The 25,543-nt window shown below is 37.2% G+C and overlaps 1 protein-coding gene across 6 annotated transcripts in view; it reads right to left on the bottom strand.

Moving 5' to 3' along the window:
* The window catches only part of YTHDC2 (YTH N6-methyladenosine RNA binding protein C2), a 96,409-nt gene that overhangs the window by 57,301 nt on the left and 13,565 nt on the right, over positions 1-25,543 (bottom strand). For all 6 annotated transcript variants that reach the window (XR_013557543.2, XR_009611193.3, XM_078451787.2 and 3 more), the window contains 13 exons: positions 24,690-24,856; positions 24,071-24,173; positions 23,022-23,178; positions 19,182-19,289; positions 17,703-17,851; positions 15,767-15,902; positions 11,543-11,669; positions 11,274-11,339; positions 6,410-6,588; positions 6,066-6,162; positions 5,899-5,986; positions 5,730-5,810; positions 3,466-3,548 (listed from right to left, as the gene is read on the bottom strand). Coding sequence is in view for 4 of the 6 variants with exons in the window: in XM_078451787.2 (XP_078307913.1) it covers positions 3,466-3,548; positions 5,730-5,810; positions 5,899-5,986; positions 6,066-6,162; positions 6,410-6,588; positions 11,274-11,339; positions 11,543-11,669; positions 15,767-15,902; positions 17,703-17,851; positions 19,182-19,289; positions 23,022-23,178; positions 24,071-24,173; positions 24,690-24,856 (1,541 nt within the window). In the remaining 2 variants the exon portion in view is untranslated. The remainder of the gene's footprint in view (positions 1-3,465; positions 3,549-5,729; positions 5,811-5,898; positions 5,987-6,065; positions 6,163-6,409; positions 6,589-11,273; positions 11,340-11,542; positions 11,670-15,766; positions 15,903-17,702; positions 17,852-19,181; positions 19,290-23,021; positions 23,179-24,070; positions 24,174-24,689; positions 24,857-25,543) is intronic.

The raw sequence follows: 25,543 nt of genomic DNA on the forward strand, positions 1-25,543 counted from the left end.
ACACCTACCTGATAAGCCTTCTAAGGAAATGATTAAAAAAATTTTTTTAGGTAAGATACATATGAGACTAAAAATAAAGAAAAAATACATGGTAATTTAAATTTCACCAGCTTTGTATATGTAAATGATGAATCACTGAATCCTACTGCTGAAACCAATATTGCACTGTATGTTAACTAACTAGAATTTAAATAAAAATTTGAAAAGAAAATAAATTTCATCAGCTTTACTGAACTGACACAAGCACTGTGCTCAGAGCTCAGTGCATATGCCGCTGTTTAGAATTGCACAAAGCAGGCATTAAACAGCTCCCAGGGAGCGGCATCCCCACCACCCTCCCCGTCACCATAGACTTGAATCATTTTCTGGGAAGCAGCAGAAAAATATCTCAAAGAAAAGCAGTCTCTTTTCATTTCACCCACGGTCATCATGTCCGCTAATGGCAAGGCTGAGTATGCTAAATGAGAGAGATACAGAAATATCCCTACCTTGGCAAAGCTCACAATCCAGACCCCCAAACATAAGTAACACACTGTTGTAGTTACAAAGTTACAAAAAATTAGACTCTGGACCACTGCTTCCTTCATCAGTACTTTCCTCGCTATCAACCCATCTGCTTTCCCTCCTCTCCTGCCTCTTCTGAGATACCTCTGTCTTTTGCCAGTCCTTAAATGTTGATGTTCCTGTGAGGCTGGACCTCAGCCCTCTGCTCTCCTGCTCTACCCTCTCTCCCAAGGGGATCGTAATTATCCTCCTGACTTCAATTTCCATCCACTGAGATCTCTTCATCCTAACCCTACATTTACCCTTATGAAATCTTTTAGCCCCACTTAGGTTTTCCAGTCAAACTCAACACAACCAAAAGTTCACTCTTCTCCCCAACAGAACCACTATTCCCACTTTCCATGACGACAGCACCACCATCCACAAAATTTCTAAGACAGACACCTGTATGACATCCTTGACTCCACAGTATTCCTTACCCCTTAGTATCTCCTGAATGAATTATCTACTTTATTTCTCCACTATCACAATCCACACTACTGTCATATCTACCTTATTTTAAATGCAAATATTAATGAAAGAGCCTCCTACTGGGTCCTCCTACCATCAGTTTTGTCTGTACCAACTCATTCTTCAAAGAGCTAAAAGAATATGATCATTGAACCATCCTCTGGTTTATTAAGAAGAAAGAGAGAAAACACAAAAGGGTCCTTCAGGACCTGTCCGCAACTTACCTCTTTCTGCTCTTTTCACCATTCTCCTCTAAACTAAACTCCACCCAAACAACTTTCTTGCTCACGCTTTTCTTTAGGCCTTTGCATAAGCCTTGCCTCTGCTAGAAAAGCCTTCCCACAACATCTTTTTTTTTTTAACATTTATTTTTGAGAGACAGAGAGCCACAACACCTCTTTATTCATATTTATCTCAGATTCTACCTTAACTCCTCTAGAAGCATAATCCAGGTGTAGAACAAATCACATAGTATTATCATTGCTTACTTTACTGGATTCCAAGAAGAACTACACCATTCCCCCCACCTCAAATTCTACTCATCAGACTCTAGTTTATTGATCATTGTATCCCTAACACTTGCACAGTGAAGGCTGTAAAAAAAAAAAAAAATACCTGTTGAAAGAGATGACAAGAAAAATTTTTACAATTTCTGATTTTCATCCCTAATAATATACTATTAACAGCCTATAAACCTAGCTCAGTATATCAAGCCACACCTTGTCATAAGAAAACAAGTGATACAGTAATAGCAACAAGCCCTCAAGAACATCCTATGAAAGTATAAAGCACAGAAATAATGCATCCACCATCTTCAGCATATGAGGTACATCTTTTTTTTTTTTTAACATTTATTTATTTTTGAGACACAGAGAGACAGAGCATGAACAGGGGAGGGTCAGAGAGATGGAGACACAGAATCTGAAACAGGCTCCAGGCTCCGAGCTGTCGGCACAGAGCCCGAAGCGGGGCTTGAACTCACAGCCCTCACGGACTGCGAGATCATGACCTGAGCTGAAGTCGGCGGCTTAACCGACTGAGCCACCCAGGCGCCCCTGAGGTACATCTTTAAAGTCAGTATCTGATGTTGTTCTATCAGTTAAAATGAAAGAAAAAAATCAGTCAAATGATTATCGAAAAATACAATACTTTTTTAATCTTTTTTTAAAAAGAAAAAGTAACGCAAGCATAAGTAACCAAACTACAAAGCAATAAAATGAAAATTAAATCTCCTTCAAGAGCCCCACAAACCCACCTTCTCAGATCAACAATTGTTTTTTTAATGTTTCTCTCATACTTGACAATGCATTTGTGCCTAAATATATACTGGGGCGCCTGGGTTGCTCAGTCAGTTGAGCATCAGACTTCGGCTCAGATCATGATCTCACGGTTTGTGGGTTCGAGCCCCGTGTCAGGCTTTGTGCTGACAGCTCAGAGCCTGGAGCCTGCTTCGGATTCTGTGTCTCCCTTTCTCTTTGCTCCTCCCCCGCTCACACTCCATATCTCTCACAAAAATAAACATTAAACTATATATACACATACATATATATATATATACACACATATACATATTTAGCACAAGCAAATACTATTGGATGCACGTTCTACACCTTACTTTTTTCAATTAATAATATATTCTGAAAATCCATTCCACTATAAAAATACATACATCTACATCTTTCCTTTTAACACTTACCTAGTATACCATTGTGTGACTACAGCATACTTTATCTAACTACAATACCTCACTACTAATGGACACTACAATGTTCTCAGGTTTTTTCACTATTACAAACAATGCTGCAGAAAACATTCTTAAACACATCTCTGCACACAGTGCACAAGTATACTCAGGACAAATTATGAGAAGGTGAATACAGTGGCAAAGGGCAGATTTGGATCAACAGTTTCAAACTGTCCTCTGAAGAAGTCACACCAATTTACACTCCCATCAGCAAACCATGAAAGCTTACTGGCCTATACTTTTGCCAACTCTGTTGTATGTACTGTTAAACATTTTCATCAATGTCAATCCGGTGATAAGCAAAAAATATTACCTCATTAATTTACATTTCTTTTGGCATATATGAGGTGATATATGTGAGGTTCATGTATTGGTCTTCGTGAATTGATTTGGAAGGGGTTTTTTTGCAAAATACAGAAATTAGTCCTCTGTCCTATGTAGCAAATATTGAAGAGATTTTCCATTTAATTTTGTCTATGTTTCTTACATCTTCTGAGTATAGATTATACTAGGCAAAAAAATTTAAAATAAGCTGAAATCAACCTTTGAAAAAAAGTATATTTTAAAATGGATTGCTTTACAAAAATATAAAAATGAAGATTAACATGAAAATCTTAACATTTTATAGAAAGAATATATATTAAATATGTAATACATACCAAAATGTTTCCATTTTACAGGCAATTGAGTGAATGAATGTACATTACCTGCCTTTTCGTTGTATGGCACTAGCTTTGGAAATCCACACCATTTTTAACATTGTAACAAAATTCAGTGCATCGAAGGATTTCTGTAATTAAGTTTTCTTCATGTTAAAACTTTTATAAAAGGTGTTTAAGAAGAAACAGCAAGAAACATTATGAATATATTTTAACATGCCAAGTTTAATTTAAAGCCTCTTCGCCTGGGTGGCTCAGTCAGTTAAGCATCCAACTTTAGCTCAGGTCATGATCTCGCAGTCTGTGAGTTCGAGCCCCGCCTCGGGGTCTGTGGCTGGCAGCTCAAAGCCTGGACCCTGCTTCAGATTCTGTGTCTCCCTCTCTCTTTCTGCCCCTCCCCTGCTGAGCGCATGCTCGCTCTCCGTGTCTCTCGCTCTCAGAAATAAATAGGGGTGCCTGGGTGGCTCAGTCAGTTAAGCGACCCGACTTTGACTCAGGTCATGATCTCACAGTTCATGGGTTCCAGCCCCGTGTCAGGCTCTGTGCTGACAGCTCAGAGCCTGGAGCCTATTTTGGATTCTGTGTCTCCCTCTCTCCCTGCCCCTTCCCTGCTTGTGCTCTGTCTCTCAAAAATAAACACTAAGGGGCGCCTGGGTGGCGCAGTCGGTTAAGCCTCCGACTTCAGCCAGGTCACAATCTCGCGGTCCGTGAGTTCGAGCCCCGCGTCAGGCTCTGGGCCGATGGCTCGGAGCCTGGAGCCTGTTTCCGATTCTGTGTCTCCCTCTCTCTCTGCCCCTCCCCCGCTCATGCTCTGTCTCTCTCTGTCCCAAAAATAAATAAAAAACGTTGAAAAAAAAAAAAAATAAAATAAACACTAAAAAACAAACAAACACAAAAAAGAATTTTAAAAAGAACCATTATTCCCTCCATACATCCTCAATGATTCTAACGTAAAAATTCACTATAGAGAAATACTTTAAAAGAGTGGATTCCTAACTAGAATATATACTTAATCATTCAGTGACTTACACTTTCGCTTTCATAGGATAACTATACAGAGCAATTACAAATGCATTCTCATAATAGTTTAATTATAGGATCTTTAGAAAAAATAGTACCAATAGTTTTTAATAAAATGTCACATTTTGTATGTAAACTAACTTCTGACACTATCATCATATTCTTAACTATGGTTTACTTGATAAATGATACCTATAGGAATTAATTTCTAAATTATTCGAAATTCACTTGTTCAGCTTTAGCTAATTTCAGGGCAATAAAATCTGAATTTTTATGGACTCACCATTCAGACTTTTAAAGATAATATTCATCATTATCCTCTTATAAAAAAACAAAATGTATTATCCCTTCTTTATAGTATCCAACTATAATGAAATGTCCAAATTTTATAATAAAATCTTGTGTTCTATAAGATATTCCTTAAAATTACTTTGAAAACATTATAAAGCAATTAATAAATTTTTTTCACATTAAAACATGATCATTTATATCCACTAGAACAGAGATCATTTGCTTTCCCCAACATAGATAGTATCTTTCCTTGAAAATCAACCACCTCTCACTTTCAACTCTTTCAGTAAAAGGACCTACCAAAGTTAAGGGCATTGAGAACTGCTGAGTATTCTAATGCTAAAGAAAATAAATGCTGTCTTTTATTTCCACTGGGTTGGCAGTAAATATTTTAGCCTTTGTAGAGAGTCTCTGTTGCAACTAATTCAAATCTGCCATCTGCAGTGTGAAAGCAGCCATAGTCAATAGGCAGAAGAGTGAACATGGCAGTGTTCCGATGGAATTTATTTTTATAAAAGCAGGTAATGGACCCATGTGTCCGCTATCATTTGCTGAACTTTAGTTTTGTCTGCTTCCTCTGAGTATGGTTCTCTCAAACTAAATATCTTTTGAGTATCTGCTACATGTGGAGCACCGGAGATTAAACATTGAACAGGAGGGACATGGTCCATGCCCACATGTAGAAGGAAAGCATACAAAATATGTAATCAAATTCCCACACTGTGACAAAATTTTCAGTGTAGCTAGCCAGCCCTTTACTTTCTTCCTAGTATTTAATCAGCAGAAGCTCATTTTTTTAATATAATTTGTTACGCTAACTGGATCTTATATTCTGAACTGTTTAAAGTAAAATATTCACTTCAGAGAAATCAACGACTACTATGGTAAATTCAGGCAGAACCAGAGATTTTCCCACTAAAGTGAATTCTGCTTATAAAAGCATTTATTGGAATGTAACTTAATCTTCTTCATTTAAATAAAATACAATTCCTCCAACCTACCTCTTTCACCTTACCAGAATCAATAACAAAGACAACATCATTGACTGTGATGCTGGTTTCAGCAATATTGGTGGAAAGGATCTGCAAAATGGAATGTTATGTTACAGTTAATACGAAAACAGGACCAATAACTAATAAAATGGAGAAAAGAAGATTTTATAAAGCTTACAATTTTTCGAACACCAGCAGGCGGGTTTTTCAATACCTTCTTTTGATCAGATGTTTGCATATTTGAATGAAGCATAAAGACTTGATATCTGTTGACAATGAAAGGGAAAATACACTATGGTACCTATCTGTTACTTAAAGCAGCAAATATAAAGCCTTAGCTTTTACCTGTGTGTGTTATCAGCAAACCGCTTGTCATCAAACAGGATGCGATCCCGCAGTCCAACAATTTCATCATATCCAGGCAGGAAAATTAATATTGCTCCTTGGAGAAGAATAACGTTTTTAACAGTAAACCTCTGGTTTTAAAAACCAGAACCAATCAACAGAACCATCTATAATGAACTCTATCACGTGTTTTTATGTACTAATAAACTGTGATACTTATGTTTAAGAGATTATTTATGCAATACTGCCAATGGAATTACACAAAAATCTGTACACACAACATATTAATTTTGAAATCGAAGTATACACTGTTGTTCCAGTTATTTTGGACAGTAGTTATTTACCAGCATCGCAACCATGGCAGATATTGTATAGAAGGTGCATGATCAAATCCAAGTCTACTTTTTCATCATCAAAACTGTGATGATAAGCTTTCAGGAGCTCTCTGTCTTCTGCACTGAGGTCACTCCCATTTGTGTGTACCAGAGAACTTTCATCTAGATTTCCAAATTCCAGTGAAGCACTAGGAAAAAAAAGACAAAAACAACAACAACAACAAAAAAAAACCACAAACTCAATTTTCATCAAAAATAGTAATCCTTTAAGGCCAACAATTCCCATGATATCCTTCTTCAAATTTTAAATACACCCTAAAGAGGGTAAGAGATACTTAATGTCCCAGCTACAATTCATGTTTTGGTTTACAGTACATTATCCAAAGTAAAATTTGTCAGTAAGTGATTTTTGAAAACACAATCTGAAGGGGCGCCTGGGTGGCGCAGTCGGTTAAGCGTCCGACTTCAGCCAGGTTACGATCTCGCGGTCCGTGAGTTCGAGCCCCGCGTCAGGCTCTGGGCTGATGGCTCGGAGCCTGGAGCCTGTTTCCGATTCTGTGTCTCCCTCTCTCTCTGCCCCTCCCCCGTTCATGCTCTGTCTCTCTCTGTCCCAAAAATAAATAAATAAATAAATAAATAAATAAATAAATAAATAAATAAAAAAAACGTTGAAAACACAATCTGAAGACATTTCTCCAAAGACAATATACAAATGGCCAATAAACACACTGAAAAGATGTTCAACATCATTAGTCATCAGAGAAATGAAAATCAAAACCACAATGAATACCACTTCACACTCACTAGGAGGACTACAATAAAAAAAAGACAAGAAAGTAAGTGTGGAGAGAGGGTGTGGAGAAACTGTAACCATCATACATTGCTGGTGAGAGCATAAAATGGTGAAGCCACTGTGAAAAAGAATATGGAGGTTCCTCAAAATGTTAAACACAGTGTGACCACACATCCCAGCAATTCCACTTCCACTGCTAGGTATATAAACAAGGGAAATGAAAATACATGTCCATATAAATATGTGTACACAAATGTTCATACCAGAATTATTGGTAAGAGTCAAAAAGTGGAAACCCAAATGTTCATCAATTGATGAATGGTTAAACAAATCGTGATGTATCCACAGAGTAAGTTATTAGTCAGAAAAAGAACACCTGCTACAACATGGATGAACCTTGGAACACATTATGCTAATGAAAGAAGCCAATCACAAAAAGACCAAGTATGATACCATTCCACTTAGATTAAGTGTACAGAATAGACAAGCCTACAGAAACAGAAAGTACACTAGGTGTCGAGAGCTGGAAGAGTTGCGTTTTTTGGGGGTAGACGGGTAATGAAAACGTTCTCAAAATTGATTGTGGTAATGACTGTGTAACATGGGTGAACTAACTCATGTGGTATGTAAACTTTACCATAATAAAACTTAAAAGACACAAATTTTCAATCATCATTTATATTTCAACAGGTTGTTCACTCTTATAAACAATACTCTGAAGAAAAGTCTACGTTAAAAAAACAAACCAACCACAATTCTACAGGTACCAGCTTAACATGACTGCTAACTTGGTAATTCTATTCTAAAAGCAGATTGATTTCGCTACTTTCCAAAAGCCCAGAATCAGCATAAATTAAATAATTGCTTGCTTCTTCATCCTCTATATAAAAATATAAACTATTGCCATCACTAATAACTATCAATAAGATTTCTAGGAAGTTCAGTTCAGCCCATTTCTCTTAAAGAGCTTAGCAGAAAATGAAGCCTGATCTCAATAGGGAAAATATTAAACTTAAAATTGTAGTATTTTAAATTTAAGATCCTTTTTCAAATACTCCAAGTTTTTTGGTTTTTTACTTCTTAACAGGTAAATGAGGAGAGGAGTATGTTCTTTGTTTAAAGCTCTAACTTCAAGGGAGCCTGGTTGGCTCAGTCAGTTGAACACCCAACTCTTGATTTCAGTTCGGGTCATGATGTCATGGTCGTGGGATGGAGCCCCATGTCGGGCTACATACTGGGTGTGGAACCTGCTTGAGATGCTCTCTCTCTTTCCCTTTGCCCCTCTCCACTAGCACTCTCAAAAAAAACCCACTAACTTTACATATCAATTATCAATAATCCAACACACATTTTATTAATGAATTGCATTTTAAATGTTTAAAATTGGTGATTGATAATGTCATGATCTGTGGACTAAAAAGAAAGCCCAGGTAGCCAGGATAATTAGAATATTATCCAGATAACTCCTGTACTTGGTAATGTATAGTGTCTACTGAGATACTTCCTAGCACCCTAAGAAGCATTCAAAGTGGAGCATTCAAAGTATTAGCACTAAAAGGACTGCAAGTTCTGGGTGCTATTAACTGAAATGACAACAAATCCTACCATTGCTAAGAACTTTGTCACTCTAAACATCATTAGCATTTAATTGAAATTAAAAAGACTAATTTCATACTTCAAACATACTTCATCTAATACCTGAGACTATATCTATAGAATTAAATACAAAAACCCAACTCATATAAAACATTTATATGTTCTTCAATAAAAGATATTGTGATATATTTTAACTTCAAATTCCATTTTTTTCACTTTTGATTCTTATAGGTTGAAGACCGATAGATGCTATCCACGTATTACTAAACATGTTTTCTTCAGGTACCTTTTCCTTTAATAAAACATCTTTCTCTTTTCTTAAGATATCTAATCTAAAATCTACACAATCTGGGGGCGCCTGGGTGGCTCAGTTGGTTAAGTGTCCGACTTCGGCTCAGGTTGTGATCTCGCAGTCCGTGAGTTTGAGCCCCGCGTCAGGCTCTGTGCTGACAGCTCAGAGCCTGGAGCCTGTTTCAGATTCTGTGTCTCCCTCTCTCTTTGACCCTCCCCAGTTCATGCGCTGTCTCAGTCTCTGTCTCAAAAATAAATAAACATTAAAATCTACACAATCTGACCTAAATTTACCTAAAACCTTTAATTACCAAAATGAAGGCTTTCTTTCATAGGATTGTGAAAAGTATTGTCTGATTCTTCTTTTTTAAATCAAAGTAGAATCAGTTAAGGAGGATCAGTAGCACAGGAGGTAGACTGCAGTAATAGGATTAATTAGGGTAGCTCCCATGAAGGTAAGATTTAAACAAAGATATGTGTTCTGTTCCTGTTTTATAACACATTGTTTCTCTTTCATGAATATTTTCTATTAGTTTTTGAAGTCTTCTTCTGGTCACTAACGCTTAGTCCCATCCAAGTTCCGGGTTTTTTGGTTGCTATTGTTGTCTGTTGGATTGTGGGTGCTTTTTCCCCTCAAAGATTCCCAGTGATCAATCCCCAACATTTTGTTCATCTTTAAAGACAATGAAAAAAAAAAAAAACTCCATCTGCACAGGTGACAATTGCTGAGCGATGGTCATTTCACTGAAGGAATACCCAACCTTCTATAATTCTAATTCTTTTCCCTCAGCTTCGTCTGTTTTCCCAGGAAAGAATTCTCAAGTTTTCTGCTAAAGAACATAAGCTTCAAACAGGAAAAGGCAACAGGACAGCAGTGGAAGGGAGTGGATGGTACCTCAACTTTCAGTCTTTAGACTTTTCTGTTTGATGCCTCACTCCTCCTCTCCCAATGTGCCTGGTACCTCCAAGTCCAACATGTCCGTGGCTTTATTTTTTAATATACTTCCCACTTCCTGCAAAGGTGGGGAAGTGGTATCACCTGGTGGGCGGGAGAAGGGAATCTGGAATTCTAAATGTTCCTCATAGAGAATTTCAATCAATTCTGGGATTTTGGGGGGTTTTTTGTTGTTGTGTTTTTTGTTTTTGTTTTGTTTTTGGCCTTTTCTTTCACTGTTATTCAGAAGTAGTTAAGTGAGGGGCGCCTGGGTGGCTCAGTCGGTTGAGTGTCCGACTTCAGCTCAGGTCATGATCTCACGGTTGACGAGTTTGAGTTCCGCGTCGACCTCTGTGCTAACAGCTCAGAGCCTGGAGCCTGCTTCAGATCTGTGTCTCCCTCTCTCTCTGCCCCTCCCTACTCACGCTCTGTCTCTCTCTCAAAAATAAACATTAAAAAAAAAAAAAAAATTCATTTAAAAAAAAAAAGAATTAGTTAAGTGAGCCTCTAAGAAGCTAAAATGAATCTGTTTCTCACTGGCACTTCCCTCTGTGGGCACTCAGGTTTCAGTTTTCTCAGCTCTGCCACGTCAACCAGCACCGATCCACTAGCCTTCTAGTACCCAAAAATTTACTAATTTCTTCGATCAGTTGCTATGACCTCTTCCAATCTCTTTCACTTTATTAGCTTGAACTTTCCTTCTGTACCATTTCAACGAGGTTTTGTGAAAATGCAGATAAATTACGTGTGTTCTAGCTACCATGTTTAACTGGAAATCCTTCTGTTTTTCAAAATAAAATAAATTATTACAGCACAGTGGGTCTTACCAGCACCCTACAAAAAAATTTTTTTTCCTTAGAATTCCTTAGAATTCAAAAACCAACAGCAAAAAAAAAAAAAAAAAAACACAAAAGAAAATCTCTGAATTAGAGACTATAGCCTACAGCATCATACTGATTTTCACAGCTAAGCTTTTAAAAAAGAAGTTAGGGGACACCTGGGTGGCTCAGTCAGTTGAGCATCCAACTTCAGCTCAGGTCCTGGTCTTGCGGTTTGTGAGTTCAAGTCCCACATCAGGCTCTGTGCTAACAAACAGCTCAGAGCCTGGAGCCTGCTTCGGATTCTGTATCTCTCTCTCTCCCCCTCCCCTGCTCATGCTCTGCCTCTCTCTGTCTCTCAAAATGAATAAATGTTAAAAAAAATTTTTTTTTTAAATAAAAAAGAAGTTAGGGTTAATTAAGCACAGAATAAAGTTTTACCTGTAAGATTCCAGAAGATCCACAATTTCAGTCTGTCCAAAGTGTTTAGCCCAATCTAAAGCCATCCTGCCAAAATTCAAAGATATCGAACTATTAGAAAAATGATGTTTTCAAAATTATAAAACTAGTCACATTATTCATTCACCCATTAGAGATGTTCCAGCAATTGTTATAGAACAGCTTTTAACATAAAGACAAACGTAAGAAATCAAAGACAGTATGTGTAGCTGGACCAAGACACACAAAGAACGGATGCAGTTTACAATTACCAGCCATTTGATGCTTTACTGTGCACGTTGGCTCCCATGCTAATTAACTGCTCTACTTGACTTGAAAAACCTCGTCCAGCAGCAACCATCAGAGCTGTTGCACTGGTTTCGCTATGCCTATAATCAACTAAAAACAGGAAAAGATAAATATAGGTTATATTTCCAAATTTTTTAAATCATTTTAATTTTTTTTAAGTTAAATGAAAGAAATAAATGACTGTCAGAAGAATTCACTTGGGACTTTGCACCTTAACCCCCTACATGGTAACAGTAATACATAACCTTAACTCAGATCATCCAAGGAGATGTCATTCATATGCTTTTAATATAAACACGATGGAGGAGGGGGGCCTGGGTGGCTCAGTCAGTTGAGCATCCAACTTTTGACTTCAGCTCAGGTCATGATCCCAGGGTCACAGGATTGAGCCCCATGTCAGGCTCCATGCTGAGTGCAGAGCCTGCTTGGGATTCTCTCTCCCTCGCCCTCTGTCCCTCTCCCCCACTCACACTCTCTCTAAAAAAATAATAAATAAATAAATAAACAAACAAACAAATAAATAAATAAAAATAAATGATGGAATAGGGACAATCATTTGGAAGGCAAGAGAAGGAAAGATAGTTGTTAAGCTGTCTTAAGCTCACCATGATAATTAAAACAGAAGAGGAAAACTAGTAACTTGCAGAACCCTTAAATAATTTTCCTAAGCCTGGATATGTCTTAATCATCAGATGACAAAATACAAAGAATTAAAAAGTTAATGTTCATCAGCAACTGGTAATGAATGCTTAAAAGTGCAAATGCAAAGTTCAAGACCATTTTTTGTTGTTCTTTCGTTTTGTTTTCATTCCACCATTCCAGGCTGTTACTTACTGAGATGTTTAATGGAAATAAAGCATTGGCAGAAAGTTTACAAACCATAAAATCCCTCCATGAGAAAAACAAAGTTCTATTGAGTTTAAGTTCTTTCCTAGAATATATGTCTCAAGGAATGCAATATATTAAAATTGCTTAGCACCAGTTTGCTTAAATTATAAAACTGGTAATTTCAAAAATAAAGAACCACTGGGGGGGGGGGGAGCCTCTGCAGTAAAATTTAAGATAATTACAAATGGAAAACTTTAGATACCCACTTATTCTCATTGTTTAATAATACTCTACAACATGGTAACCATTATTAATACAAATCAATGGTTCTTAAGATGGGGAGGAGGACTCAGAAGAGAATTACCTCAAGCTTCTTATTTCTAAAAGCACAGATAGCCATGATTTACTCTAGATTCAGAGTTGGTAAGTCTGGGATGGCCAGGCACACGCATTTTTAAAAAGGTCTGAAAAGATTATGACCTATATTCACTGTAAGAGAATTACAGCTTCAACTGAATAGTCATTTGATAGCCCTGGAGAACAGAACCAAAATGTGTATATTTTTGAGCAGCAGGCACGAATAAGTATGTATTTTCAGCAGCAGGGTATTAATAAGTATCCAACAATTCCTTAGTACTCCTCTCTTCAAGAGGCAGAGCCTAATTCCATTCTCCTAGAGTAAGAGCGAGACTACGTAACTCACTCTAAAAGGTACCTACAGCTTCCTGCTTGCTTTTTCTCCTTCTCTTTTGATCACTCACTCTGAAAGAAGCCTAGGAAGAATAAGACAGCCAGCCCTATGAAGAGGTCCACATGGCAACGAACTGAAGCCTTATGCCAAAAGCAGAGATGACTGGAGGCCTCTTGCCAAGAGCCACCTCAGCGAGCCTCCTCGGAACGAGATGCTCCAGTTCCAGTGAAACCTTCAGATGACCAAACCCCTAACAGCTTCACTACTGTTCTATGAGTCACTAGGAGCCAGAACCACTCAGTTTTGCCACTCTCAGATTCTTGATTCTCAGAAGCAGTGTGAGATAATAAATGTTTCAGGTTGCTAAGTTTAGGAATGATTTGTTATGCAACAATAGGTAACTAGGACAATAAGCATGACAAAGAATGCCTGCATCTTACTAATTACCAACTGCTTCCACAGGATCACATGGAGAAACTGACAACATTAAAAACAAACCTATGAAGCCCAGGGTCTCCTGGATTACATGAAGTATTTTCAACTCTGGTGCCAATTAAGGATTGAGATTTTAGAAGAAAAATAAAAAGACAGGAAGTCAATAACTGTTCAAAGAATTACTACAACATTTTAGTTTGCTTCACAAAGCTTAAAATACTAGCATAGCGCACTCTAGAAAATGTCCAGTGACACTTTTATAAAGATGCAGGACCTGGATGCATAGGATGATGACATCCAAGTAATAGTATACACTAAAGAAATATCTAGGATGAAGGTCAAGAATAATACATTAATGTTTCATAAATATTTTAAGGCAACTTGCCTCAGAGTTCAAATTTTCCTAACTTTCAGGTAAGATGGCAAGGCATTTCTCTTTTGGAGAAAAAAAGATTGCCAGAAAACTGGAGATGAACAAATGTTCACATTTCCAAATACAAAAAGTTACTTTTCAAAATACAGACAATTTATTTTTTTAATGACTGATAAACTGGAAAAAAAAAAAAGTAGATCAAACTAAATTTACAAAGATCTTCATTTCCTTCTTAAGAGGTCTGTTAGATTAGTACATTATGGAATTATAACCATTTGAACAACTACACCTAAATATTGACGTAAAGCCTCTTCTAGCATACATAGCACATGGTCATTGACCCAGGCCTTCTGAGCTAATAAACTGAGAAGGTTTATTAATACACTAGGTAACAATTAGAACTGGGTGGCAGGGGCGGGGGGGAGGGGGGTTGTTAACCAAAACCAATGGGCCAAATCTAATTATGAGATTTAAAAACTCAAAAAAAAAAATAAATAAAAAAAATCAGAACAACATGTAAATGATAGGGGGCATTCATTTAACAAAATCCCATGTTAAAAAAAAAAAGAGAAGAACTAGAAGTTTTAAAGGTGATATGAATCACTAAGACAATGTGGTTGGCAACGAGCTATACTAACCATAGGCTGAATTGATGTAAGTAAAGAGTAAAGATTTTTAGGCTGATTGACCTACTGTACCTGAAGCTACTCACTAAGAGACAATAAGTATTTAAAGCTATGACTAGATGAGAACCACATAAGGAGTCCGTGTAAATTGAAGCAAGGCCTAAGGACTGAGGCCTGGGCCATTGCATATTTAGAGGTCAGGAAAAGGGAAGATTCTGCGAAGGAAACCAAGAAGTTCCAGCTGGAATAGGATAGGCTGATTGAAGGAAATGTTTCAAGAAAGGAGTGATCAATAATAATAATAATAACACTGAGAAGTTTAGTTGAGGGGATAAACCACTTGACATCTAAATCATTTCCAGTACTGACTCTCTGGCCTTTCATTCTGTCTTTTGCCTAGAAGGCTTGAGAGTTCTGAAACTCACCTCCGGTTACCAATAGTCACTAGAATCAACTAACAAAATCAGACTAGGTCATTATGAAAACGTATCACATGACATAAAGCATGTGCATATGAATGAGTACTTGAGCTTATATAACTAACGGTATGTTAAAATTCTCCACTTACTAAATACAAAATCTAGAGCAAAGTTATCAATCTTTTTTTTCCTTCCTTTTTTGAAATCACAAATTTCAAAAAATCAAAGATATTCCCTTGGGAGGGAAGGAACATGTATTTATGGGTACAATATATATACAGAAATATGGGTACAATATATATACAGAAAAATACCTCTGCACTTAACTGCACATATATTCACAGACCCCCACATAGCTATTCTGAAGACAACTAGATTAAGAATCCCTGATTTAGGGGCACTTGGGTGGCTCAGTCGGTTAAGCGTCCAACTTCACCTCAGGTCATGATCTCACAGTTCATGAGTTCGAGTACCATGTCGGGCCCTACCCTGACAGCTCAGAGCCTGGAGCTTGCTTCAGATTCAGTGTCTCCCTCTCTCTCTGCCACTCCCACTCCCCCGCCCCACTCATGCTCTGTCTCTCTCTCTCTCAAAAATTAACATTAAAAAAAGAAAAAAAGAATCCCTGATTTAACACAATATTTATTCTACTATGCTAATAAGATCTTGATTTGTCCATCTGAAATAAGTACTCCAAAAGAACAAATTATTGGTTGTGAACAACAAATGTAGTACATACATTCTGAATTAAACTACATTTCCACCATAAATAACTGTAAGAGTAAAAAAAAAATTTTTTAAGAAGTTATACATACCGCTAACATTTTCAGTTAAAATAAGGTGAAAGACCTGAGCGAAGGCATCGACATCTTTATGTAGCCATATGTCAGAAAGACAAGCATCCATTTCCTTTATTAACCATGGTTCAAGGCAATTCACATCTTTTTCTGTCTTTAAAAAACAAAACAAAAGCAGAGGTTATAAATTACCTGACAGCTTAACCTTTGCTTGCAAAGAATATGAGATGACACAATGGCCACAAGAACTACTAACCACATATAATAGCACAGGCTTTGACATAAAAGTTTCTCATCTGAACACACACACTCCACTTACAATATCGTATCTTGTTCTTACATTTATCTTTCATCTGAGAATGAGTTTGTAACCAAAGGAGCATGATTCAGTCAAAATATTACCTAAGTGTGTTTCTAGCAAAATGTTGCTAAATATACTTGTACACCAGTGGTTCTCTCTCCCAGCTGCACATCAGAGGGGCCAACACTGGTGTATTTCAACACTGATGCCAAGTTCATGAGAACCTCTGCTGGTGGAGGCAAGATTCCATAAGGGCTTTAAAATAAGTTCCTGAGGTGATGCTCATGTGCAACCAGTCTTAAGAAACACTGATTTAGGGGCGCCTGGGTGGCTCAGTCGGTTAAGCGGCCGACTTCGGCTCAGGTCGTGATCTCGCGGTCTGTGAGCTTGAGCCCCGCGTCGGGCTCTGTGCTGACAGCACAGAGCCTGGAGCCTGTTTTGGATTCTGTGTCTCCCTCTCTCTCTGACCTTCCCCTGTTCATGCTCTGTCTCTCTCTGTCTCAAAAATAAATAAACGTTAAAAAAAAATTTAAAAAAAAAAAGAAACACTGATTTAATGGTCAAAAGGCTATTCACTGAACCAAATGCACCTGCATATGTACCTTCTCATGCTCAAAACAGTTAAATTCTTTTTCCAAAAAGTGCATAGGCCCAGCAATATTTTGCATCACACTAATCACCAGTGCCTTTTAAAGAATTCTAAACCAGAATTAAAGACCAGAAGGGACCTAGGAAATCAGCTAGTTCCAGTTTTCAACCTGGATTCAAACAGTTTCAATGGAACCCAAGGTAGCAGAAGCCCCATGTAGGGATGGGAGTGGACAGTAAAGACGAGCAGGCAGGGCTTCTACAAAATATTTCATTTGTAAAACATTCTGTGGCAAAATAGAAAAAAGAAAAGCAGAAGAAAAGAATAAACTGAGGGCTACAGCAGGTAACTGATTTTATAAAGTCACATAGCTGGTTGGTTGTAGAAACAACACCAGTATTGACTATGGGCTCTAATATCAAAAGTTTTTTCTCAATTTTCTCTTAACTGAACTTATCTTACATTGTTCTAATATCAAAAGTTTTTTCTCAATTTTCTCTTAACTGAATTTATCTTACATTGTTCAGCTCACAGGTTCTTAAACTTTTGAGATGATAGGGGCACCTGGGTAGCTCAGTGGGTTAAGCATCCAACTTTGCCTCAGGTCATGATCTTGCGGTTCATGGGTTCGAGCCCTGCACTGGGTTCTGTGCTGACAGCTCAGAGCTTGGAGCCTACTCTGGATTCTGTGTCTCCCTCTCTGTTTCTCCCCCACTCATGTTCTGCCTCTTTCAAAATTAATAAACATAAAAAAAATTTTAATAAAAAAAACTTTTGAGATGATAAAATATCAGGCAATGATAACATATATCCATAATATCTTTATTGTCTTCAAAAAAATCAGAGAAAATATTGAAATAATTTAAATTCATATAAAACAATAAAAAATGTTGCATTATTTGCCAAAAAAAGTGTGTTAGAAAGTTTTTCTGAAAAATGTGTTGTAGCCTAAGATAAACTAAGAGAATTACACTGTAATAATTCAGTAACATAATCTCATAAGATGTTCTTTAAACTACACAATTTCCACTCAAAATATCAGTGTGAAATCAACAAGGTCTTACCAACTGGCTGAAGACAGCATCACCACCATCATCCAACAAATCATACTCTTCAGTCACATTCGGAACAGTTCTCTGCCTCTGAGATTCAGGCTTGAATGTATTCTCTTGAGCCGAATACCATTCTGTAAGAGTAGTTTGTTGCTTCTCTTCTAAATTAGTAACAACAACAACAAAAAAAAAGTACACAAATGCTTCACGTTGGGGAATATATTGTGCTTTTAAAAATTAAGTGAATCTGAAAATACTTCAAAGTTGGCTTTATTTTTTCAAAATACATTAATGAGAAACATCCAGTAATGTTTATGCTTAAATACATCATCTATTCCACGTTATTGGTGAGAAGTTTACTTCTAAGTCAGTCCAAATTTCAAGAAAACTATTTGAGCCATACTATAAATATTGCTTAAAACAATGACTAATATTCATACAGCACTTTGTAGAAAAACCATTCATTGAACTTCTATCACCATGCCAGTTGTTTGAGGTACAAGTGATCTACAATTTTTACCTTCAAAAGCTTAGAGATCTACTAGTTTTATGATCTACATATGAAATAGGAATTGCTAATTCCCACTGCTTTTATTCAAGTGGAGAATCCAAAGAACTTAAGATACTTGTCCAAGGTCACACAGACTAAACAAAGGAAGCAAAGCTTGAAGCCAAATCTCATATCGCGAATAATGAAGTTAAAAGTAAGCAAGAAGAAGGGCGCCTGGGTGGCTCAGTAGGTTAAGTGTCCGACTTCGGCTCAGGTCATGATCTCAGTGAGTTCAAGCCCCACGTCAGGCTCTGTGCTGACAGAGTGGAGCCTGGAGCCCGCTTCAGATTCTGTGTCTCCCTCTCTCTCTCTGCCCCTCCCCTGCTCATGCTCTCTCTCTCTCAAAAATAAACATTTAAAAAAATCGGAAAAAAAAAGCAACCAAGAAGAACCTCACCCTAACTCCAAAGCTGAGATATACTGTAAGTCGTGATTAAGAGATATATTAATGGGCAAATAACGCTAAGTTGTAAGCACAGACGCAATTCATAACGAAATCAAGATTTGAAAACTTGGCATTTGTATCACAGATGAACCTGTTACTACTCACATGCCACTCCCTTCAATGCCTCCTGCCTACTCCCCATCCGGGTCCTGTGCAATGTGCTGTGGCGGGTCGCATTCTTACCGTATGCGGCATGTCAAACACTCGGCAGCACATAGTCTTCGGCCTCCTTAAAACAGTGGCTGCATCTCTGGATACAGACACACTCACCCTCCTCCACCCCCAGCATCCACTTTCAATTCCTCTCTATAGATGATAATTTATGGACATAAACCACCACGTAGCAGGTACACTTGGGACCAAACTCTAATATGATTTTATACAATTACGTGCAAGGGAAAAATACTTTCAAGTGTCCTTGTACCTCCACAAGATAAGACCAAAAAGTTAGTACTAGTAGTACTTTTGTTTTAAATTTGTTTGATAAAAAGCTTACCTCGTTGTTTTTCCTTTTTGTATTTTAACATTTCTTTGTTTGTGTATCCAGTAGTTCTTAAGATGTCTTCCAGAAACATTTCTTTTACTTCAAAAGGTCTTCCCTGTACTAAATAATAGGTATACTTTAAAGACTCAGTTTGCATCACAGAGACGATGCACATAAAAACATGAGAATCCTGAGTTAATGAACTGGAGTATAAAAATCCAAAAGCAATTCCAAAGGTCAAGTGATCCCCATGATATTGTCATGTCATTATATTTAAATATAATTCGGATTTTCATTTTACAGAACTGCTCATTTGCTTGTCTTTTCTAGGGTTTACTATCTACTTATCCTGTGTCTGTCATCATGGCAGACCCCAGGAATACAAATCATAAGCAGAAACACAGCTGCCTCCTACTCTCTTGAAGCTTACACGCTAGAAAGGGAGACAGACATTAATCCAATAATCCAGAATATAAATGTGAAAACAGAGTTGTAATAAATCCTCTCAGAGAAAAGCACAGGATACCATCACATAATAGGGGATTTGAATGAGTCAAGAAAATCATCCTCTCAGAGAAGATGAGGACAAAGAGAAGGGGTAAATGAAATACTAACTTGTATGCAGAAGAAATATACAATGAAGAAAACAAAAGCACATGCAAAGATCCTATGATGGGAAAGAGTATGATGTCTTCAAGAAACTAATTGGCGAAGCTAACTGGAACATGGCGGGAGATGGGGAGTAAAGAGGGGTTGTAGTTTGAGATGAGGCAGGAGAAACAGGTGAGCCTTATTAAGGATTTAGGTCTTCATCCTGAGGTAATGGTTATCCAAAGTTTAAGCTCAGCAGAGTGCTCAACATCCTCAGAATTCCAGGTCAGAAAAGACCACTCTGGCTGCAGTAGACAACACGGATTTAGAAGAGAGCAGAGGAGAAGCACCTGGATGGCTCAGTTGGTTAAGCATCGGACTTTGGCTCAGGTCATGATCTCATGGTTCGTGGGTTCAAGCCCCACATCAGGCTCTGTGCTGGCAGCTCAGAGCCCGGAGCCTGCTTTGGATTCTGTGTCTTCCTCTCTCTCTGCCCCTCCCCTGCTTATGTTCTCTCTCTCTGTCTCTATCTCTCTCTCTCTCTCTCTCTCTCTCTCAAAAATAAACAAATATTAAGGGGCACCTGGGTGGCTCAGTCAGTTGAGCGTCTGACTTTGGCTCAGGTCATGATCTCACAGCTCATGAATTCGAGCCCCACGTCAGGCTCTGACAGCTCGGAGCCTGGAGCCTGCTTCAGATTCTGTGTCTCCCTCTCTCTCTGCCCCTAACCCACTCACATTCTGTCTCTGTCCCTCTCAAAAATAAATAAACATTAAAAATTTTTTTAAATAAAATAAATAAAAGAGAGCAGAGGAATGGGGGTGCCTGGTTGGCTCAGTTGGTTAGGCATCCAACTCTTGATTTTGGCTCAGGTCAATTATGACATCAAGCCCCGCATCTACGCTGACAGCATGGAGTGTGCTTGGTATTCTCTCTCTCTCTCTCTGCCTTTCTCCCACTCTTTCTTGTGTGCATGCGTGCACTCTCTAGATAGATAGATAGATAGATAAGAGAGCAGAGGGGATGGAAGAGACCAGGTTATCATCTGATAATTCAAGTAAAAGAGAACAATATTTGAATAAAACTGGTGATGATAAAAATGGACAAGAGACAGACTCCAGAGATAGGAAGCAAAATACACAAAACTCAGCATTAAATTGGATATGAAGGAATGATATGAAGGGTCAACCATGTTTCTTAGATGTCTGGCGCACAAAACCAGATAGATGATGAGGTCAATCTCAAAGGTAACAAGCAAAGCTAAAAGCAACAGACTGGCTGGTGGGAGCTGGGGTTTGGTTTTAGACATGTCAAATGTGAGGTGACAAAACGAGCTTTCAACTAGCAGATGTATAAGTTTTGTAAGAAAGACTGGTTTGTGATGTAGGTGATTAGCTTGATGGTATGATTAACTAAAACGGACAACACAGATTTTTTTTTTAATTTTTTTTTTAACATTTATTTATTTTTGAGACAGGGAGAGACAGCATGAACGGTGGAGGGTCAGAGAGAGAGGGAGACACAGAATCTGAAACAGGCTCCAGGCTCTGAGCTGTCAGCACAGAGCCTGACGCGGGGCTCGAACTCACGGACCGCGAGATCATGACCTGAGCCGAAGTCGGATGCTTAACCAACTGAGCCACCCAAGCGCTCCAACACAGATTTTTGTAGAAGAGATTAAATATTTAGGTTGGGACATATTAGAAATGAGCTGCTTATAAGACATCAAAGCCCAAAGCTCTGGAGAACAGTTTGAATTAGAAACAAAGATTCAGGGAGCCCCCGGCTGGCTCAGTTGGTACAGCATGGGACTCTTGATCTCAGGGGGTCATGAGTTCAAGCCCCACTCTGGGCATAAAGCTTACTTAAAGAAAATGTTCAAAATAAACAAAAAATAAACAGAAACAAAGATTCAGGGTCCATGAGTATAAAAAGAAAGTAGAAGCCACAGGCATGAATGAGAGCTTCCAGGGAAACTACCTGCGCATCTCTAGTACCTAGTAGAGTACAGCACAGACCAGGAAAGAAGAGGAAAACAAAGGAAGGAAGAAGGAAGGGAAGATGAATGAGAAAGAAGGAAAAAAAAAAAAAAAGGATCAAGGGAATAATCCCAAAGAATACCAATATATAAGCACCATGCAAAAGAGAAGCCCACCAAGGAGACCATGAGGGTACAAGTGCTAATGCAGAATTAGGAGACAGTGTTGTCAAATAAATTCTGGGATGTGAGCATTTCACACACAAAAAAGAGGGGCCAACCATGAGAAATATGGAAAGTTTAAGTAAGATTTTTGTGTAAAATTTAAATAGTAGGCTTGGCAATTATATCAGTATCAAAACAATACTGGTAACAATACATGAGTGAACAGCCCCATACACTACAGAAATATAAATCATTTCAGCTCTTTGAAAAAGTAAAATGGCAAAAGCTGTCAAAATTAAAAACAGATACACTCAAAAAAAAAAAAAAAAAAAAAACCAGATACACTCTTTTACTCAACAATTGTACTTTCAGGAATCTATCCCTAGAAATAAGAGCACCAGTATATAAGGATATACATACAGGATGTTTATTATAACACTGTTTATGGAGGGGGGATGAGCAGAGTCTAGAACCAATCTGAGTGTTCAAAAATAAATGGTTAAATAAATCATGATACATTCATATTATGAAATATTAAAATAGCTGCTTAGGGGCTCCTGGGTGGTTCAGTCGGTTAAGCGTCTGACTCTTGGTTTCAGCTCAAGTCATGACCTCACGGTTTGTAAGTTCGAGCCCTGCATCATGCTCTGTGCTGACAGCATGGAGCCTGCTGGGGATCCTCTGTCTCCCTCAACCCCTACACCTCCCCTGCTCACTCGCTCTCTCAAAATAAATAAACGTTTTTTTTAAATAAAAAAATCATATTAAAAAAAAAGTACACAGGAAGTAAACACAGGAGTGTAGACTGCTCTTTTCAAGGAGTCTAGCAATAAAGGGGAAGCTGTAGGACAGAATTTAAGGAGGATACAGGACCACAATAAAGCACATTTCCTTTTAAGAATGAAAAACTGTCTCACAACACAATATCAACGAGTATAGGTGGAAAAGGAGAGGATGGAAATATATACAGATGAATGATTAGGAGGCAGGTCTCAGAGAAAACAGAAATGGATGCACTCTACTTCAGAACATTCCCCAATTCCTATTACAATAAATATAATCATGCCAAAAGTATACTTTCATTAAAATCCTAGAAGAAATCTGACAATTTAACTTACTATAGATCACTGGACAACTTCCAAAATATCTTATAAAAAGATTTACATCCAAGGCGGCACTAGAAAGAATAAGTTTCAAAGTTGGGTGCTTTTGCAACAGATCTCTTAACTTTGTAAGTAAAAAATCACTAAATCGATCCCTTTCATGTACTTCGTCCTGCAGTAAACAAAAAATAAAACCATGGAATAGTTAAAACATTATGGATGACTAAGCCTTTAAAATTATGGGGCTGCTGGGTTTTATAGTAATTCAAATTAAATGTGAACAAGGCCAATTGGTACTCGTGAAAGTGTTGTATTATGGACAATTCAGAAATAATCAGACATTAACAACCAACTGAAACAAAGCACTGCCTCTTAACATAATATAAAAGACATACAAACTACAACAAATTCAGAATTAGTGGAGTCTAATTTAACATACTTTTGATAAATATACAATCTATTTAAACATGCTTCAATTAGCATCAGGGTACAGGTGCGCCCTTTGGTTTGAATGAACAAAACTAATAAGTTTTCTAAAGCTGCTTATTGCAAGCTTCTAAAACTTAATCTAATTGTTTTCTGACACAAACTGGATAAAAGCTTACAACTTTTTAATAAGGTGGTAATTCATCTACTTCATCAACGGCTACTTAATTTAGCAGCTTAACTATGAAGTTAAAGGACTATAAAGCAAGGACTGGGAAATACATATTAGCCAAAGGTGGAATCAGATGACTAAGCAGAGAGAGAAAAAAAAGAAAATTTTCACCCCATTCTGAGGAACGCTAAGTAGTTGTATCATTTTCACATATAAAAAGCACTTTTTGAAAATCTACCTATACATTTAATTTGCCCTCATAAAACCTAATGGTAAGAATTCTTTACTTAATACAAGTAAAATTTATTTCTAATAATTACAGGCAATAAAAAGTAACTTCATTATAATACCTGTTCAAAAAAAAACTGGCTTTCACCCCTATTCTATTCTAAAAATATAATTAATTACATATTCAAATTCTTAAGCAATCTGAGCTGTATACGGCAAAACTCAGCAATATTCTTACCACAATAACATGTGTCACAGTCGACAATGTACTATCTCCCGCCATCAATGTACGAAGCAATACCCCATTAGTGCAAAATGTCAGAAGTGTCTTTGGAGAAACCCTTTTTAAAAAAAAAAACAAAAATAAAGCACACAATTACAACTCATAAATGTAATTAAAACATGGTTACATTAAATGCTAATCTCATATGTAAGTTTTATAAATGTTAAAGTTACTAATATAGCATAGCAGTTTGTATGCTTTATTAGCCAAGTTATTGAAATATGTATTTTATACCTGACGAACTCACAAAATTTTTATTACTAACAGCCTTTTATTAATTATTTTAAGAAACCATTAAATAGATTTTTTTTTTAAAAAAACCTTAAGGAGGCAAAATAACTTGTATTCGATCATAAATCCCCCTATGAAATGGGATTTTTATCCATGGCCCAAACTCTTTCTTCAACTATGTATTCAAAACCTTATGAAGTTCAGACATGACCTCAACATCCTATCAAAGACTTACTTGGAGCAAAATGATCATCTAACTTTTCGACTAACATAGTCCCTATTTAATGACATATAAACATTAATCTTTTCTAAGAATGCTAGGCTACAGGAGAACCATGGTTACCTGCTTTCTAATCGGATCTGATATCCAATCGTTTGACCAATCCTTTCTCTTCTCTCTGCAGCAACTCTTTCAGCCACAGCAATAGCTGCTAACCTTCTTGGCTGGGTACAAAATATACGGCAGGGGATACCATTTTTAAAGCAATCATCTAAAAGGAACTGAGGAATCTGAAATGAAAGTTTTAAAGTACTATAAAATGACATGACTATATACCCAGAAAGTCCAAGTCAATCACAACTGAAAAACTACTAGAATTAGAAAAGTTTGGTAACGTGTCCAAATAATCATAAAATCAACAACTTTTATGTAACTCTTAACAATCAGCTAGAAAATGTAATTTTCAAAGATCTGATTCACAAGAGAAACTAAAATGAAAATACTAAAAACAAATTCATACAAGGGCACTCAGTTGGTTAAGCATCTGACTCTTGGTTTCAGTTCAGGTCATGATCTCACAGTACCTGGGATCGAGCCCCACCTCAGGCTCTTGTGCTGACAGCAAGGCGCCTGCTTGGGATTCTATCTCTATCTCTGCCTCTCCCCTGCTCACTCTCTCAAATAAATAAATAAACTTTAAAAAAAATTTTGTAAAAAAACCAAATTCACAGAGAAATAAGGCTTGCACAAAAACAAATTCCACAAATATAAAATACAACTAAAAAACACTAACTGAATAAATAGGACACAATCTTGAATAGAAATAATCAATACTTCAAAAATGTCAATTCTATCCAAATTATTCTATAAAGTCAATGAAACAACAATCAAAATTCCACTGGAATTTTTTTAAATAGTGAAAAGCATAAAGAAAACAAAAATAGCCTAATACTGGGATGTACATGTCAGAAGGACTT

The sequence above is a fragment of the Panthera onca genome, chromosome A1 (genome assembly GCF_046562875.1).
Source record: "Panthera onca isolate mPanOnc1 chromosome A1, mPanOnc1 haplotype 2, whole genome shotgun sequence".
NCBI lineage: Eukaryota > Metazoa > Chordata > Mammalia > Carnivora > Felidae > Panthera > Panthera onca.